This window comes from Pteronotus mesoamericanus, unplaced genomic scaffold, assembly GCF_021234165.1.
Source record: "Pteronotus mesoamericanus isolate MK-2021 breed Mesoamerican mustached bat unplaced genomic scaffold, CSHL_Meso_final scaffold_85, whole genome shotgun sequence".
Lineage (NCBI taxonomy): Eukaryota > Metazoa > Chordata > Mammalia > Chiroptera > Mormoopidae > Pteronotus > Pteronotus mesoamericanus.
This window is the reverse complement of record NW_026555329.1, coordinates 21,648,834-21,668,237: the sequence shown is the minus strand read 5'-3', so window position 1 is coordinate 21,668,237 and position 19,404 is coordinate 21,648,834. Positions and strand designations below refer to the sequence as shown.

Sequence of the window (19,404 nt, the reverse complement as noted above, 5' to 3'; positions counted from 1 at the left end):
CAGTCACTGTTCATTAGGAAAGTCAATCTGGGGGGGGAGGGCAGATGTAAGATAGACCATGTACCCTGATTAAAACTATGCTGGCAACAGCGTATAGTCAGGTGTGTCCCACCTGGGACCTGTGGGCTGCGTGCAGCCCAGAGTGGCTGTGAACCCAATACAAAATGCAGCCCAACACAAAATCATAAATATACTTAAATCATTATGAGATTTTTGGGGGATTACGTGTTGCAGTGTATTTAATGTGTGGCCCAAGATAATTCTTCTTTCAGGGTGGCCCAGAGATGCCAAAAGGTTGGACACCCCTGAATGGTACCCTAGAATGTCGTGATTTGGGAGAATGCCCAAATCATCCTTGTGTGGTTATTTAGCTAGAGACAAAGAATTAGGGGGCACAATCTCTGTGCCGAAAAGATTGCGTTCACAAAGACATGAAACCGTGGGATGTGATTTGAAAACCATAAATAGTTTAGTTTTAAATGGATCACAAAGTAATGAGGGTGGGATGGTGGTAGTGGTGAAGGGCAGGAGATTCCACCTGGTCCACAGAAAGTTCTCAATAAATACTAATTTTCACCCTCCTGGTGAATGTAATCTTCTAGTATAGCAACATGAGGGAGAAGTTAAGAGTGGATTAGGATGGTGAATGGGATAGTAGAACCACCAACTAAGACCAGGAGTAGAGAATGATTAGGTAGAATGCTTAGGAGGGACAGTGTTAGACAAGGCAGTGTATTATAATTTGGATTGTGTCTTGGTATAGTTATGTGGAAACAAAAAGATTTAGACATATCAGGATTTGAGCTTTATTCAAAAAGTTAGGACTGTCAGAGATTTGTTAGTCATCATAAGAATGTATCTTTTTCTTTTTTCCCCTACTTAGAGTTTGTTGAGTATCTTGGGTGTGTAGATTAATGTTTTTATTAATTTGGGAAGTTTTTAGCCAATATGTCTTCAGATATTCTTTCTGCCCCTTTCCTCTCATTCTGAGTCTTCCATTATGCAGGTGTTAGCACGTTTGATATTGTTGCTCAGATTTCTGAGGCTCTGTTCATTTTGTTCATTCTTTTTTTTTTTTTCCTTTCTTTTCCTCTCACTGGATAGTTTCAATTGAACTGTTTTCTAGTTTGCTGATTCTTTATTCTTCATCGTTAGATACACTATTAAGCCTATCTAGTGAATTTTTCTTTCAGTTATTTTAAACACCGGAATTTCTTTTTGATTCTTTTATACATTCTTTTTCTTTACTGATAGTCTCTATTTGGTGGAACATTATTTTTATAATTTTCTTTAGTTTTTTTAGATAGTTATTTGACTATATTTAAAATAGCTAAAGTCTTTGTTTATTTAAGTCCAATATCTGTGTTTCCTTAGGGACATTTTCTACTGACTGCTCTTTTTCTTTTGTATGGGCCATACTTTCTTTTTTATTTGTGTATCTTGAAATTTTCTTTTGAAATCTGGACCTTTCAAATAACATAATAGCACAGTTTTGGTGCTTGATTTGGCTTGAAAATGGTGATCATTATGTTTTTCTGCATTTGCGCTCTTCACTAGTTTTAGCATTTCTATTGCAAAGAGTGTCTTACCCTCAGTACACTGTTTTTAGTACGCAGTGTGCATAAGCAAGTGAACCATGGGGGCCTCTGTCATGAAAATATTTTAGTTTTAAAGAAAGGGTTACATGAGCAAGGAACCACTGCTACAGCATTTTAGAATAGGGGGAAGCCTTATTTCTGTTCCTGGCATCAGTTACTACATCATAGAGGAGGTAGACTTAAAACTTGTTCTTGAGTGGTGAATAAAATTTCCATAAATAGATGAGAAAAAAAACAGTGATAGTTCTTATTTGTTGAATGAAGAGGTGAAACATCTGGGTCTTTTTTTCTCACTTGTAAAAAGAGAGTTTTACATGAGAAGAAGAAGAGTGAAAGCAATGAAAATTTGGGTTACCTCCTTGACTCTTCCTAGCACGGTACTTTTCAGCTGAGGGCAGCTTGGAAAAGCCACTCACCTTCATACCCAAATCACAGGGATGTTAAGGTGAAACAAGAATGTTGTTAAAAGTGCTTTGTAGCCTGCAAAATTGTTAATAACAACAAAGCATGTACTTTTTCTTGAAGTTGCTGCTACTTTCCTAGCATCAAGATTTAGATGATTGTTCCTTTTGAAGAAATTGAACTTTTTTACTAACATATTAGGACTTTTTTTATTTAAATGAGACAAGAATTAATGGGATGATAAATTGGTGTTTTTGTATTACAAATGATTTGTAGTGACACAAGACATTGTGTGAAACTACCTCTTGATACTTTTATATATAGGAAAGTATGTAGTATTAAATTTTACATGTGTTATAGCAAGGACTCATGGACAAAACCAAAGGGGAAGAGTTGAGGGAGGGAGGGAAGGGGCAAGGGAAAGTGGTGGGGGGTAGGCAGAGACAAATGTATTTGAAAAAATAAATAAATTAATTTTAAAAAATTTATAATTTTTATAACTTAAAAAAAATTTTTACATGTGTTATTTAGCAATTCTTAATCAGAGTGAAAATTTTAAAGATCTGAATAATTTTTAAAGTTTTTTAGTGATATTTTTATGTGAGTTTTCTGTCATTAGTACTAATAGTAATTGGTTAATAAAATATGGTATTTAGGTGGGGAAAGGCTTTAATGTAATTGGTTTTTACTTTTGTTTTAGCCGGAAAGTGAAATTTCAACCGCAGCCGATGATTATAGTTCAGAGGTAAGAATAAATAATACTATGATTGACATTTTATGTTTTTCTTGAAACTATTGATTAGTACTTTGATTTCATAGTTCACATGGTTATGTATTTTTTATAAATATAACAAAATATAGCATAACATGATATAAGCGGCCTAGAAAACCTGAAGATATTTTTCTGATAAATCTTTTTTTCAGGTTAGTAACTAAGGTCTTAAAATCTCTATGAATAGCTTGGTCCTTAATTAAATAAAAGCCTTTTTTTTTTTTTTTTTTTTTTTTTTTTAGTTTCTCAGAGTATTTGATATTGATCTTCTAGGATGCATGATTATTATAAGGTACTCGTATTCAACACAGTAAACACTTCATAACATAGGCTATTTAATTTTGAGTAATGCTTTTTACAAATGCTTGAATTCTAGTTAACTACATAAATTCATTTATTGAGATTAATGTTGCAATAGTGATTTTTAATTTAGGTGTTAAAAGCTGATGTAGGTATTGGCCACTTTAGCAAATATTTTCTTTGTGCATTAGTAATCAATATGTCATTTAATTAACTTTTTATTATTCTTTTAGATATGATTGTTATTTCTTGGCCCAGAATTTGAGGACAGGGAAAAATATTCCTTATTCTGAATGGTTCAGTAATTCAGTATAGTCCATAAGTTTTGATTTATTATAGGTTTCTAATATTAAAAAAATAACTTTATGTTTTTAAATGAACATATTACTTTGTTGGATTGCTGAGAGGAGTGAAAACTTTGACACTTCAAAAATGTGTTTATAGCAATGAGGGGAGGGGGACAATGGTGGGAAGAAGGGGAAGGGACTAGTCAAAGAATGTGTATGAGTGACCCATGGACACGGACAGCAGTGGGGGGATAGATTTTGGGAGCAGGGGGTGGGATGGGTGGAGGAGGGCAAATGGGGAAAAGTGGGACCACTGAAATATAATAACAATAAAAAACCTAAAAAAAACCCCACAAAAATATAATGCGTTTAAAAGCTGGGAATAGAATTAATTAGTAATCTTGCCAGGAAAATAATTAACTAGGGTTAAATAAATAAATAAATTGGTGTCCTGTTTAGGCTACATAAAGTTGCCTCTATGTGGAATATCTCAACTTAAAATCAAAGCTTGCAATTCAAAGATTCTGCTCTTATGACTTTAAGTTTGGAACTTATATATGAAAACACTGCTTTTCTCTTTCTACAGTGCCTTCATTCTCATAGTTTGTCTTTCTTGTTTGGAAGTTTCAGATGACTTGGTGCTTGAACTGCCTATGCCTTTGGGGCACCCCAAAACTCCACAAAGTGCATTTTTTTTCTTTACACCAAAGTGAATTTTAAAAACATTTTTTTAAAAGATTTTATTTATTTATTTTTAGAGGGGAAGGGAGGGAGGGAGGGAGAGAAACTTCAATGTATGAGAGAAACACCTATTGATCAGTAGTTGCCTTTCACATGCCCCTAGCTGTGGACCTAGCCCACAACCCAGGCATGTGCCATGACCAGAAATTTAACTGGTGACCCTTTGGTTTGCAGTATGATCCAATCCGCTGAGCCACACCAGTCAGGGCCTAAAATGAAATTTTTTGTAAGTTAGGTGTTTATAGGTCAGACTATCTCATACATGCTTATGAAATTTGGTTAAAATTTGTATAGCCGTATTTTGACTTTGAAAAAAGAGAAAAAAAATTATTATCATTGATTTAAAAGCTAAAAGATTGTGATTTTAAAAGTTTTCTTTATGAAAATGCAAAGTAATATTGGAAATTCTTGTTACAATAAGACACATTTTACTAGATTTTTTAAATTAAAAAACTGGTGGGAATTAGGAGGTCCAGAAGAATGTATTAAAACTGATACCTACTAATTATGATATGTTTCAAAGTAAGGTGCAAATAGTATGTATATATGTATGTATTTATCTTATTAGGGTGACATTGTTTAACAAAATTATACAGGTTTCAAGTGTACAACTCAACAAAACATCATCTGCACACTATTTTATGCACCCATTATCCAAAGTAGAGTCTCTTTCCATCCTCATTTATCCCCCCTTTGCCTTCTTTAACCTCCCCTACCCCCCACTTTCCATCCGGCTGTTACCATACTGTTGTCTGTGTCTAGTGTTTTATGTATGTGTATATGTCTATTTTTTGTTTAATCCCGTCACCTTTTTTTCACCCGCCCCCCTGAACCCACCTCCCCTTTGACAGCTATCAGTCTGTTCCATGTAACCATGCCCCTATTTCTGTTTCATTCGTCAGTATATTTTGTTCATTAGATTCCATACATAAGTGAGATCATACAGTATTTGTTTTTCTCTGACTAGCTTATTTCACTTAGTATAATAATCTCCAGGTCCATCCATGCTGTCACAAAAAGTAAGGTTTCCTTCCTTTTTACGGCCAAGTAGTATTCCATTGTTTAAATGTACCACAGCTTTTTTCCACTCACCTCCTGATGAGCAGTTCCGCTCTTTCCTGACCTTGGCTGTTATAAGTAACACTGCTGTGAACATAGGGGTATATATATTTTTTAGAATTGGTGTTTCGGGATTCTTAGAATATATTCTCAAAAGTGGGATTATTGGTTCAAACTTTTTTGAGGAGACACCATACTGTCTTCCACAGTGGCTGCACCAGTCTGCATTTCTACCAATGGTGCATCTTCACCAGCACTTGTTTTTTGATTTATTGGTGGTAGTAGTTCTGGCAGGCATGAGGTGGTACATTGATGATTAGTGATGTTGAGCATTTGTTCATATGTCTATAGACCATCAGTATGTTCTCTTTGGAGAAGTGTCTACTCAGAGCCTTTGCCCATTTTTTTGATTGGATTGTTTGTTTTCTAGGTGTCGAGTTGTATATATTTTATATATTTTGGAAATGAACCCCTTATCAGATGTATTATTGGTGAATATATTCTTCCATTCAGTAGGTTGCCTTTTCATTTTGTTGAGTTTCTTTTGCTATGCAAAAGCTTTTTAGTTTGATGTAGTCCCATTTGTTTATTATTCCCTTTGTTTCCCTTGCCCAAGGAGGTATATCAGCAAAAATATTGCCATGAGAAATGTTTGATTTTACTACCTATGTTTTCTTCTAGGGTTTTTGCAATTTACATTTGTCTTTAATCCATTCTGAGTTTATTCTTGTGTATGGGGTAAGTTGGTGGTCTAGTTTCATTTTTTTTTTCATGTATCTGTCTAGTTTTCCCAGCACCATTTACTGAAGAGACCATCTTTACTCCATTGTATATTTTTATCACCTTTGTCAAGTATTAATTGACCATGAAAGTGTGGTTTTATTTCTGGGTTCTCTTTTCTGTTCCTATATATGCATGTTCTTATGCCAGTAACATACTGTTTTGATTACTATTTCTTTGTAGTATAGTTTGATATCAGGTATTGTGATACCTCCAACTTTGTTCTTCTTTCTCAAGATTGCTGTGGCTATTCAGGATCTTTTGTGGTTCCACATTAATGTTGAAATACTTGTTCTGATATGCCATTGGTATTTTAATAGGAATTGCATTGATCTATAGATTGCTTTGGGTAGTAAGGACATTTTAATTATGTTAATTCTTCCTATCCATGAACACAGAATATGATTCAATTCATTTGTATATTACTTATTTATTTCTTCAGTTTTTATACCTATAGTTTTTCAAGTACATCCTTGGAAATCCTTTACATCCTTGGTTAAATTTATTCCTAGTTACCCTACATTTTTTGGTTTCAATAGTAAATGGTCCTTTACATCCTTGGTTAAATTTATTCCTAGTTACCCTACATTTTTTGGTTTCAATAGTAAATAGGATTGTTTCCTTAATTTCTGTTTTTGATAGTTCATTATTGGTATATAAAAATATCACCAGTGCCCTGGCCAGGTGGCTCACTTGGTTGGAGCATCATCCCACGCACCAAAAGTTGAGGGTTCAGTCTCCCGTCAGCACACATACCTAGGTTACGGGTTCCATCCTCAGCTGGGGAGGCAACCAGTCAGTGTTTCTCTCTCATTCTCACATCTCTGTTCCCTCTCCCCTCTCTCTTTCTAAAATCAATAAATATATTGTCAGGTGAAGATTAAGCAATGCCTCCAGTTTCTGAATATTAGTTTCGTATCCTGCTACTTTTACGAATACATTTATCAGTTCTAGTATAGTTTTCTGGTGGCGTCTGTAGTGTTTTCTAAAGACAGTATCATGTCATCTGAGAATAATGACAGTTTTACTTCCTTCTGTTCAATTTGGATGCCTTTTATTTGTCTCTTTTGTTTGTGGCTACAACTTCCATTGCCATGTTGAGTAAGAGTAGTGAAAGGGGACATCCCAGTCTTGTTCCTGTTTTTAAGGGAAACACCTTTAGTTTTTGCCTGTTGATGATGTTAGCTGTGGGTATGCCATATATGGCCTCTATCATGTTGAGATATGATCTGTATTCCCACGTTTGAAGAGAGCTTTAATCATAAAATAGGTGCTGGATTATGTCATGCATCTATTGGTATGACCATGTGATTTTTATCCTTCATTTTGTTTATATGATGTTGATTTGTGAATGGCATTCCTGAAATGAATCCTGCTTGATCGTGGTGTATGATCTTCTTTTTAAAAAAATATATATTTATTTATTTTTGGACAGAGGGGAAGGCAGGGAGAAAGAGAGGGAGAGAAACATCAGTGTGTGGTTGCCTCTCACATGCCCCCTGCTTGGGACCTGACCTGCAACCCAGGCATGTGCCCTGACTTGGCAATAGAACATGAGAGTCTTTGGTTCTCAGGCTGGTACTCAGTCCATTGAGCCACACCAGCCAGGGCTGTATGCTCTTCTTAATGTATTGCTGGATCTGGTTTGCTAATATTTTGTTGAGGATTTTAGCATCTGTGTTCATCAGGGGTACTGGCCTAGAATGTTCTTTCTTTGTAGTATCTTTATCTAGTTTTGGAATTAGGATAATGCTGGCCTTGTAAAATGTGATTGGAAGTCTTCCCTCTTCCTGAATTTTTGCGAATAGTTTGAGGACAGGTGTTAGTTATTTGAATGTTTGGTAAAATTTGCCTGGGAAGCCATCTGGTCAAGGACTTTCCTTTGCTGGGAGTTTTTTTTAATTACTGCTTCTATTTCATTAGTTGCAACTGGCCTATTCAGATTTTCTGATTCTTCCAGGTTCAGTTTTGGAAGATTGAATATTTCTAGAAATTTATCCATTTCATCTAGGTTGTCTGATACTTGGCATATAGTTGTTTATAACATTTTCTTACAGTCTTTGTATATCTGTGGTGTCAGTTGTTACTTCTCTTTCATTCTGTTATTATTTATTTGGGTTCTCTCTTTTTCTCTTGATGCTTTTGGTTAGTGGTTTGTAAATCTTGTTTATGTCCTTAAAGAACCAGCTTTTGGTTTCATTGTTTGTTGTTTTTTTTTTTAGCTTCCATTTCAGTTATTCCATTCTAATCTTCATTATTTCCTTTCTTCTACTTACTCTGGGCTTTTTTTGTTGTTGTTTTTCTAGTTCTTTTGGTGAAGGTTAGATTGTTTATTTCAAATTTTTCTTACTTCTTGAGCTAGGCTTATAAGGTTATGGACTTCCCTCTCAGGAGTGCTTTTGCTATGTGTCATAGATTTCAGCATGTTGTGTCTTCATTTTTGTTTGTCTCCAGTAATTCTTGATTTCTTTGATCTCATGGTTCACCCATTCATTGTTTAATAACATGTAATAACATGTGTTTGAGTGTTTTTGAGTTTCTAAAGTTGTAATTGATTTCTAGTTTCATACCATTGTGGCTGGAAAAGATGCTTGATATGATTTCAGTCTTCTTGGATTTATTAAGGCTTGTCTTGTGTCATAGCATGTGGTCTGTGTTAGAGAATTTTCTATTTACACTTGAAAAGAATTTATATTCTGCTGCTTTGGGGTGAAATTTTCTGTTGCCTTGTTGATTTTTTTATCTGGAAGATATATCCATTGATGTCAGCGTGGTGTTAAAGTCCCGATTTATGACTATTGCTGTCCATCTCTCCCTTAGATTTGTTTAGATAGTATGTTTTGGGTGCATATATGTTTCCAAGGGTTGTATCTTTTTTTTTGGATTGATCCCTTTAGTGTTTATGTAATGCTCCTCTTTATGTTGTTATAGCCTTTGTTTTGAAGTCTGTTTTGTGTGATGTAAGTATTTCTAACCTAACCTTTTTTTTTTTGGTTTTCTTTTTCGTTTCCACTTGCATGGAATTTTTTCATCCCTTCACCTTCAGTGTGTGTGTATGTTTTGTTCTAGGGTAGGTCTGTTGTAGACAGCTTATATATGGGTCATGTTTTCTTATCCTTACAGCTGCCCTATGTGTCTTTTGATTGTAGCATTTGATCTGTTCACTTGTAAAGTTATTATTGATAGTTACTTATTTACTGCCATTTTATTCTTTACACCTATGTTCCTCTGTATGTATTTTTTTCTCCCTTCTTCTTAAAGCAGATCCTTTAATATTTCTTGCAGTTCCGGTTTGGTGGTGGTGAACTTCTTTAGGGTTTTGTGTCCGTCTGTCCGCCCCCACCTTCCCCAGCCCTGGTCTGGGAAGCTCTTTATTTCATCTTCAATTTTAAATGATAGCCTTGCTGGCTAAAGTGGTATTGGTTGTAGGTCCCTGCTTTTCAGCACTTAGAATATTTCATATTTCATGCCAGTCCCTGCTGGCCTGAAGTGTTCCTGTTGAGAAATTGGTTGACTCCCTTATGGGAGCTCTCCTGTCAGTAACTGTCTTTCTCCTGCTGCTTTGAAGATTCTCTTTTTGTCTTTAACCTTTATCATTTTAATTATGATATGTCTTGGTGTGGGCCTCTTTGGGTTCACCTTGATCCCTCTGTGCTTCCTGAATTTGTGTGCCTTTTTTTTCAGGTTAGGGAAGTCTTCTGCTATTATTTCTTCAAACAGGTTCTTGATCCCTTGCTCACTCTCTTCCTCTTCTGGTGCGCCTGTGATACGGATGTTGTTGCACTTGATGTTGTCCCAGAGGTCTCTTCGACTTTCCTCATTTTTTTTGTTCTGCTTTGATGCTTACTGTTCTGTTGTCCTCTATATAGCTGATTTGATCCTCTGCTTCATCTAACCTGCTGTTGATTCCTTGCGATGTATTCTCTATATCTTAGTCTTCATTTCTTACTGGTTCTTTTAAATGGCTTCTAGGTCCTTTTTAATGCTTACTATCTCTTTGTTTAAGTTGTCACTGAGGTAACTGATTCTTCCCCTAAGGTCCTTGAGCATCCCTATAACCATTGTTTTAAACTCTTCATCTGGTATCTGGGTTGCTTCCAATTCATTTAATTCTTTTTCTGGGGATTTTTCTCTTGTTCTTTCATTTGGGGCATATTTTTTTGTCTCCCGATTTTGTCTGCCTTTTTGTGTTTGTCTCTGTGTACTATGTAGATCTGGTATGGCTCCCAAGCTTGTTATGAGGGCTTTCTGATGTAGATGCCTTGTTGGTCTCAGTGGTGCCTTCTTCTAGATCACCTGGCCTAGGTGCTGCAGAAATGTTTCTTGTGTGGGTTATATGCTCCCTGCTGTGGTAGTTGAATCTTGAATGCCGTTGGCCTGTTTGTGGGTGGTGTTAACTTTCAGTTTGGCTGACTATAAGGATAGATACTGCTCACTGTGTATAAATCACGATTCAGGGGCTTCCCCTTGAGGTAGCATTGTTCCCAGTAGAGTCTGGTGCCTGCTGGAGTTTTTCTTTGTGCCATTTGTGTGGCTGATTTGGTCTAGCTCTGGTGAGATTTGAAGCCCACCATTTGTTGTGTTGGTTCTGGTTCCACTTGGCCAGGGTTCCAATATAGGTCAGTATCAGTCATTGCTTATAATCAGCTCTGGGCTCCCTGTCTGGAGCTACCTGCTATTCAGTGATTATGGCCGTGTCTGCTGGTCTGGTTGTGCACTGGAGGGGCCAGGCTATGTAGAGGGGTTGGCTTCCTGCAGCTCTGAGCTGGGTGCAGATCAGTAAAAGGTCCAGGGCTCTCACGTCAGTGGCCACCTGTCAGCTACCTAGCCACCCCTGAAGTTGCCTGGACTTCCTCTAGAGCCTTTTGAAGAAAGACTGTAGAGTGGGCTCAAGTTGGGAGTGCTACACTGCCCCTTCCACACAGCACAAGCTCGGTAAGGTGGGGCAGCCGGGTCACGAGGATGAGGCCAGTGGATCCCCTTCTTGGACATAGTGTGGTCGGGCACTCAGTGAGGAGTATGGGGTCCCTACTCCAGAGCCATGTCACTCAGTCTGTGCCATAGTGTCCAACTCCCATCTTTTCTAGGAGGAGTGCATCACCAGTTCAGGTACGATGAAACCTGCTATCCCCACTGCAGGAGCAAGCTGAGCAGGGCGGAGTCTTCAGGACTTGGGAAAACCGATCAAGACAGCCTTCCCTTAGGATGGGACTGGCTGAGCCTATGGGAGAGGACCGAGTTCTATGCCCTGCCTCAGCTCTGTAGCTGTACCCTCTTGAGCCCTGAATCAGAGCCTCTTAGATGTGTTTTGAAGGTATCAGCCTCATCCCCTTACTCCTCTGGAACTGAGCTCAGTAAGGAAGGGCCACTGGGACTCAGGAAGAGAGAACAAAGCTGTCTCCTGCTGTGGATGGTGCTGGCTCTGTTTGCGGGTGTTGGGGAAGACTGGCCCCCATTCCAAAGCCTCACAGTTCAATGTCTGTCTGCCTATAGTTTCTCCAGAGAAAGAACTCACCAAAGGTCCCTGATGGGTGCAGCCAACAGTCCTTTCTGCAGGCTCAAGGTTGGTTGGGTAGTGTTGCCAGCATTTGAAGGCTTGGGTCAGTGCATTCCCCAGGCTGGTGCTGTAGGAATAGGAATACCCAACCCTGGGAAGATGGCTCCAGAGAGCAGAGTGGGATATTGACTCGGTAGCTGATCTCATCTCTCTTTGGGGCCATGCCACCCAGGTCTTCTCTGTATGACTCCATATGCCAGGTTGTCTTCCCTCTGCTGGAAGCCTAGGTGAGTGCCCGAGGGCGAGCTCCTGTGCGTTGTCCCTTTAAGAGAGCACCTGGGGTTCTAGCAGACTCCTTTTCCCAGCAGTCAGAGTCCCCACTGATTTTCACTGCCAGATGCTATGCAGGCTCCATTTCCCAGCCCTGGTTTCCTGGGTTGGGGGTCCCAGCACAGGGTTGAGATGTCATGCTCCTCGGTGACACTTTTGCAGCTGAGATATCCCTCCCATCTTCTCAGCTGCTGCACGAGGGTGCAGGGGCCAGCCCTCTTCGAGTCTCTGCCCTTCTTAACAGCATGTATGTGGCTTCTTCTATAAATCCTTGGTTATAATATTCCTTTTTAGTTGTCCTTTTTAGTTGGTAATTCAGGTTGATTGCTACATAATTTAGCTGTAAATCCAGTTTGGCTATAGGACTTGAGTGTAGCTTCCACCTATTCAGCAACCATCTTGAAAATCTACAAATAGTATCTAAATATAAGTCCTACCAATAAAAGAACATATTGATCATGGTTCAACAATAAGAGGTGTATTTTACATATATGTGTGTAATTTTGTATGTTTGCCTATGCAGTTACATACATGTGTATTATTAAATATGTGAAAATTGTGTGCATGAATAAATACATGCATATATATTACATATACATATATATGCAAATTTTTCAAACAAAAATTTCAGGAAAAGATACTTCCATTTACTGTGTGACATATCCTTTGATACTTTTTCTTTTTAATGCTGGTCATAAAAAAATAAGTTGATTAACTGACTTTTAATTTTTAAAACCAGTGACTTAGAAGATTACTTTGAAAAAGATAATTGGGTCCTGTCTCTCTGATTTCTCTCTGGGAAATCTCTCTGAAAAGAGATAATTGTGAAATAATTTTTGTCAGATTTGACCTTATTTGAATCATAACCCTTGTAATGTTATATAAAGTCCAGCAGAACTAACACTTGCTTGAGTGTGGTTGGTAGGGTAATAATACAGGTGTAATAATTTATAGTTTTAATTTGAATATTTCACCTAAAATGTCATATGGTGTGCTTGAGCGTGATATTGTTATGTTACATAATTACATGCTTAGGATTTTATAATAAAAAAAGTGCCAGACTCTGTATGTAGGGCCTGGATTCACATGGATTATACTTTGAGAAACTTACATATTCACTGTACAAAACACTATAAAAATTTATAGTTCATGAAGTATTTGATGATGTCTCTTGAAGATTGGTAAAGTGGATACTGGTTGAATCTGCAATACTCTTGAGCTAGTTTTCAGGCTTTATCATTCCATTTAACAATGTTAGACTGGCTTTACTTACCTAGAATTTCAGGGGACTTTTCAGCCATTTTCACCCTTTCAGGAGGCAGAAGAATCATCAGTAGACCAAATATATAAACCAAGGAATAAATCATACACTATAATATTTTTATATTGGAACTCTTAAGGTATCAATTTTCAGTAACATCCTACCCCCCCCCCCCAAGAAATTACTTTTTAAGCAACACATATACAGGGGTGGGCAAAAGTACATTAATAATAATTTTAAAAAATATAACAGGTAATAAATAAATAACACAAGAATAAATCTGTTTTTTGTACTCAGAACTATAAACCTACTTTTCCCCCCACCTCTGTATTATGTGACTCCTACTCATGCCAGATTTGCAGTTTATTAATCTTGGCTGCTCTGGTTTCCATTTGATTGTTCCTGCATTTCAGAATTACATAGTTTTAATTATAGACTGTATACTTATCTTGTATTTTGTCTAAATATCACTGTCATATTTCTGGTATCTAGAGAAACAAAGTGATGTAAAAGAGTTGGGGCTTTGGATCCAGAAAGACCTGTGTTCAAATCTCAGCTTTATTGCCTCCAAGCCAAACCTGAACACATCACTTAAACTCTGAAACAGTTTCCTTATGTGTAAAATAGGGGCAATACAGGGTAATTGAGAGTGTATCTAATAATATTTAGTATGGTGTTTGGTACATAAAAGACAATCAGCAAAGCTTTTCTTTTGTTTTCTGCTTCTCAGTAGAAATATGCTTTTCTTCATACTAAGTATACATGAAATGAGTGATGAGAATTCTCCTCACAATTATTTTCAGAAGGATTTTAGATTTTCATTATATATAGTTATAACAATTTGGAGATTTTATGTGTAACTATGGTGTGAGCTTAATGTTCTTGACTTCTGTGGCTCATATACTTAATGGGCTGAAGAACAGACTGAAGACTAGAGAAGGAATTAGATAATTTTATCCTATGACCTACTTAAGACCTTTTTGTATAAATATATATCCAATTATATATACTAGAGAGATCAGACTAAGTAAAAAGGTAGCCTTTTATGAATTAATTTAAATTATACATGTTCTGTTTAGTCCTCGATAAAAGGACATTTCATATCCAGAATGCCAAATTTTTATTGATAATCTTTGAACAGAAAGTCGGGAATGCCACAGGCAACCTAGAGACAAGACAGGTAAATGAATATGCTTTGCTGTGTATAGAGAGATGAAATTATAATAGGGTATAAAATTTCATTATGAATTTCATCTGTTTATTTTAATGCTTCCTAACCAAGGCACTTGTATGATTCATAACATTTATAGATCCTGAGATACTGTCTGTAGCCATAAAGTAATGTAAACTTACCTTTTCAACTTTGATATAGGTTTCTTTTTTCATACTTATGTCATTTTATTCTTCTCCCTACCTGCCTCAATTTTATTGAGGTATAATTGACAATTTAAATTGTACATATATTTAAGGTATACAGTGTGATGTTTGATATTCAACTTTAATTTTGCTTCACTCCAGTTCCTTGAATCAATTAGGACTTTAACTCCTGTAATTTTCATGAATTTTTATGAATCATCACATTTTTCTTATTTTTTATTAAAACATTTATTAATATTTTTAATGTATTACCAAATTAAGTATAAGGATAATAATCATAAATATTGAGTTTTTGTGTGTGTGTTTTAAATTAGTGTTCATCGAAAGAAGAGTCCTGGGTGAATGCCATTTTATAGTTTTAAAATAAAAATGATCTTTCCAGTGATTCTTTCTGAATAGCAGTACAATATTTTTGAGATGACATGTATCTTACAGAACATTTTAATATTTAAAATGTACCTATTTGTACTTCCCCAAATCTTCAAGTTGTCTATACAGATTGAGTAAATCTGTGAATTAAGAAATAATATATTACAGTAGCCTAAAGGTTGAATAATGGTGACAGGTGCCACAGTGAAAAAGGACATTAAGTTGATCTTTTTTCCAGCGGAGTCTATTAATCTAATCTACATGTTTAAGGTTATTAATTCATTTTCATATTATAGTTTACCAACTGTAATGTTAGTAGGCTAATGTAGAAAGAAGAGAGAAATGTTCTACCCTTTAAATATCAATAAAATAATTATATGCATTAAAAAATAATTTATTGCTAACTATTGATGATCCTAATGTTCTGTTGAGTATTTCCATTCTAACTTTGAAATTTTTTTTTAGTTTACTTCTAGCGAATAATCTTTTATTACCTATGTACATGATATTAAACCTCTAAAATTTAAATCGACAAGATTTTTGTATTTATTATAACATACTAAGTTTGCAAACAGTCATGTAGTTAAGCCAATACATATGCATTAGTCAAGGGTAAAATTTGATTAACTTAAAAAAATTAAGTTTAATGTTGGCTACATAATGTGTTATATACTATTATGTATTAGTGATATCACCACTTAAAGTAATATCCATTTCTTAATACATTTGAAGATATTAATAAAGTCTAATTTGTTACTCTGTTACCCTACAGTAAAATGGTAGTAGACACCTATCAGAATGCTTCATTTCAGAATCAAGAAAAACTAATTGAAATTTAGAAGAATTTAATTTTAAAGTTATTGCAAGTGACTTGGTATTAATGGTCTTAATAGAGGTAGTACTCCAGTCTTCTGATAGTTTTTACAGGTTTTAATATTGTGTTACCATAAAGGTGAATTTTTATTTATTTATTTTTTTCACTGAAGCTTTGCTTTTCAGAAATTATCCTTAGGAAAAAGATGAAGGAATCAAATTCTGATAAAGAAGTCTTAGTTAGGCTCTTCACTTTTTCATGTGCTGTGGTCCATATGGATCTAGCTCTAATTCTAGGAAAGTCTGTCTTAAGTATTTCAACAGTAAAAACTTCATTGTATCAGATTCTACTGACATAGAAGTGTGAAGGATTAAGATGTTAGCGGAACAGATTTCATTTGTATACTGTGGGGTGGAGGGAGAGTAGCTTGTTAAATAGATCAATTTATCTGAAATTAATTTCCCACCAGGACAACCCTGGAGACTTATCAGTCATCCTTCTTCCTACCACAAAATGCCTATGAGGCAGGCAGTAATATGTTACGGAAAATCTCCACATCCATTGCAGTTGGCATGGCTATATAGCACTACTCTTGGGGGAAAGTTCTTGGAGGAGGACTCCTTGCCTCTTCTTCCGTCTGCCATCTCTAGACCTGCTTATCAACCTTCAGTGAATTTGTATTACTTTAAATGAATAAGACTTAAAAAATTATTTAAATGATTTTAAGGTGGTATTTTGTAGGAGAGAACCCAGGAACTTAAAGTTTATAGTTACCCTTATGAAGACAAAATAAAAACTACTTAGTTAGAACTTTAAGTCACTTAAAAGAAAATGTATAATGCAGTGTTTTTTACATTGCAAGCACTCAAATGTATGAGGAATGATTTGCATTTGAAATGGTCATAGTGTCTTTTAAATACTTAAATTTAATCACTCTGTTTTTGCCAGTGAGACATTTTATCCAGGCATAAAAGGCATGAATATAGTTAGCAGAAATATAATTGTTAACTTTAAATAAAATTCTATTTTAAATCATAATATATCAGGAAATTGTTTTTGTACAGGTAAATGGTTGCAGTTTTGTGGTGAAAACAGGAAAGCCTACAAATTTATTAAGGGTACAGTATTTAAAACTACTCACGATACTAATGTTTTATACTATTTAAAACCACCTGGCTCATCTTGCTTACTAACAGTTTTTCTGCATGTATTTCTTTCTGTGGTCAAATCCTAAATGCTTTTAATGTTTAACAAAACAAAATTATCCACCTTTTGTTATAAAACTCAATTGTAACAATTTGCAGATGTCTTGTTTTTGCTTTTGAGGTATATATAACATTGACAACAAAGTAACCAATAAACTCCCAGGTGAGAGTGATGTTTTAAAGTGGACTTTGCTTTGAATATATGAATTCCCTTTCCTGAGGAATGTTGCTAGTACCTGAATTATTCAAAATCTTGGATTGATTTAGGAAGAAGAATTTGGTGTTGATGATTCTTATTCTGAACATGGAGCACAGTACAGTCAGACCCACCTAGAGATGTTAGAAAATGAATTGGTTGGGAAACAGCATGAAATTGAAGAGCTAAACAGAGAACTGGAAGAATTGAGGGCCACCTATGGGACTGAAGGACTGCAACAAGTATGTTTACCCTATGTGGCTTTTGTTACAAAAACAAAAATAGAAAGTTTGAATGGTAATATACATACATTCTTTAAAGATGGGGTTATTAAACGGTCCCTTTATTTTTCTCCTAATGTGAAATTTTTTTTATCTAAAGTATTTTATTTTACTAAATATAAACTCAGAATTGTCAATTTTTCAATGCCCTACTGTTATTCATATGTATGTATACACACACACACACACACACACTCTTCATAAGCATGCTTACTTAAAAACAGGATTTTATTAACAGAGCTAATAAAACATGGACTCTTTTATTTAACTTTATGAGATAGATAGGCTGAAATCACTTCAGTAGGGTAGGTATTTTTGCAATCAGCCTGAGAGAAAATTATTGTGCAAACCATACCAAAATATGATGATTTAAACTAATTAAAAGTGTTACTGAGTTCTTGTAAGTAACCTCTTGTTGTTAAAATGACATCTGTTGTTTTTGGCAGTCAGTTATACAAACAAGATAAAATAGGACATTGATGAGGGTGACAGAATACATTGCAGTTTCGTATCTCCAGAAAAGAGTGAGGATTGAATGTGTCTCTGATGGTGTTGCTTAGGAACAGACCGAGGCATCCCTAAATATAATGGCACTGTCCTTCTGGAAGTAGACACAGGGACACATTAGACCTAACATGTTTTGTTCCTACGTTCAGATAACTGTTTTAAAAGTTGATTTAAAGTAAAGCCAATTCCTGCAAGTTAATAGCTTCAATTATGGAAAAGGTTGCTTATAAATTATAATAATTTCACCACTGAGTTTTGAAATCATATTTTTTGAAGAACAGTTACCTCTAAAAATCAATTTCGTTTAAAAAAGCAAGCCTACAACTCAATTTCACTGATGTCTTTTAGTTACAAGAATTTGAAGCTGCCATTAAACAAAGAGATGGCATCATAACCCAGCTTACTGCTAATTTACAACAAGCAAGAAGAGAAAAGGATGAGACAATGAGAGAATTTTTAGAGTTGACAGAACAAAGTCAAAATTTACAGATTCAATTTCAGCATGTAAGTATTACTAATAGAACAACATTTATTAGAATTTTAGTAAGCAATTAAATTTTTTTTCACGCTTTCCAAAACGAATTTAAATTTGTTTAAAATCCACTTGCTTATTATGTATCACGTTGGAAAAAATAGTGAATACCCATTGTTATGTTAACTAAGAATTTCACACTTCTTGAGTGGTTTCTTGCTTTTATTTATTTATACTTCTTTTTTATCTGTATTTTGAAGTCCTGCAAAACTTTATAAGTCTGATTGGGTGGCGTTTTGCATAAATTAACATGCAGTCACATCCTACCTTTGCCAACTCTGGTATGATTTTATTTTAGTTAGAGGCTAAAATGGTAACTAGACTGCATATACTCCATTTACCTTTAATTAGAACCATAGGAATTTAATTGTATTTGTCAAGGTTTCTGATGGCAAATAATGGAAAATAAATAATTTGAAATAGCTTAAGCAAAAGAGATGAATATAATGTAAGGATACAGGCTTATCTTATAGAAGTCAAGGCAGAAATACAATTAGGCCTTTGAAATTTATTGGGACAAGAAAATCATCAGGAATACAGGAAGAACTATCTTTCAGGCCCCATTTCTTACTGTTTATCTGCCTCAGTCTTTTCTATCTCATTAAACTATTTTCTCAGCTTTATTATGGGAAAAATATTCTTACTGGTTCATTGTGGATAATGTGCCTATACGCACCCGATCAGCCATGGCAGTATGTTTGCTGGGACCTCAAGCCTGTAAATTCAGCGCAGTTCCCAGACAGCAGTTGTGAGCGATTACCCACAGGAGTTGTCTGTTTCTTAGTGGATTCACTTCAGATTTAATACTTCGGGGTTTCTTTCTGTTTTCAAGTTACAGGCTAGTGAAACTCTGAGAAACAGCACTCATAGCAGCACAGCTGCAGATTTACTACATGCCAAGCAACAAATTCTCACTCATCAGCAACAGCTGGAAGCACAAGACCATCTATTAGAAGATTATCAGAAAAAGAAAGACGACTTCAAAAACCAAATCAGTTTTTTGCAAGAGAAAATTAAAGCATATGAAATGGTATGTTTATTTCAAAGAGGCAGAAGCTTTACAATTATCTTTGAAGTTTTGTATGTAAGTGCTTAT

The 19,404-nt window shown here is 35.4% G+C and overlaps 1 protein-coding gene across 5 annotated transcripts in view; it reads left to right on the top strand.

Annotated features, from left to right (window-relative positions):
• AKAP9 (A-kinase anchoring protein 9) overlaps positions 1 to 19,404 on the top strand; it is a 181,720-nt gene that overhangs the window by 22,634 nt on the left and 139,682 nt on the right. For 4 of the 5 annotated variants that reach the window (XM_054564518.1, XM_054564521.1, XM_054564519.1 and 1 more), the window contains 5 exons: positions 2,701 to 2,745; positions 16,652 to 16,705; positions 17,060 to 17,230; positions 18,125 to 18,280; positions 19,141 to 19,338. In XM_054564518.1, coding sequence (XP_054420493.1) covers positions 2,701 to 2,745; positions 16,652 to 16,705; positions 17,060 to 17,230; positions 18,125 to 18,280; positions 19,141 to 19,338 — 624 coding nt within the window. The remainder of the gene's footprint in view (positions 1 to 2,700; positions 2,746 to 16,651; positions 16,706 to 17,059; positions 17,231 to 18,124; positions 18,281 to 19,140; positions 19,339 to 19,404) is intronic. The other variant, XM_054564520.1, reaches the window with a different exon arrangement.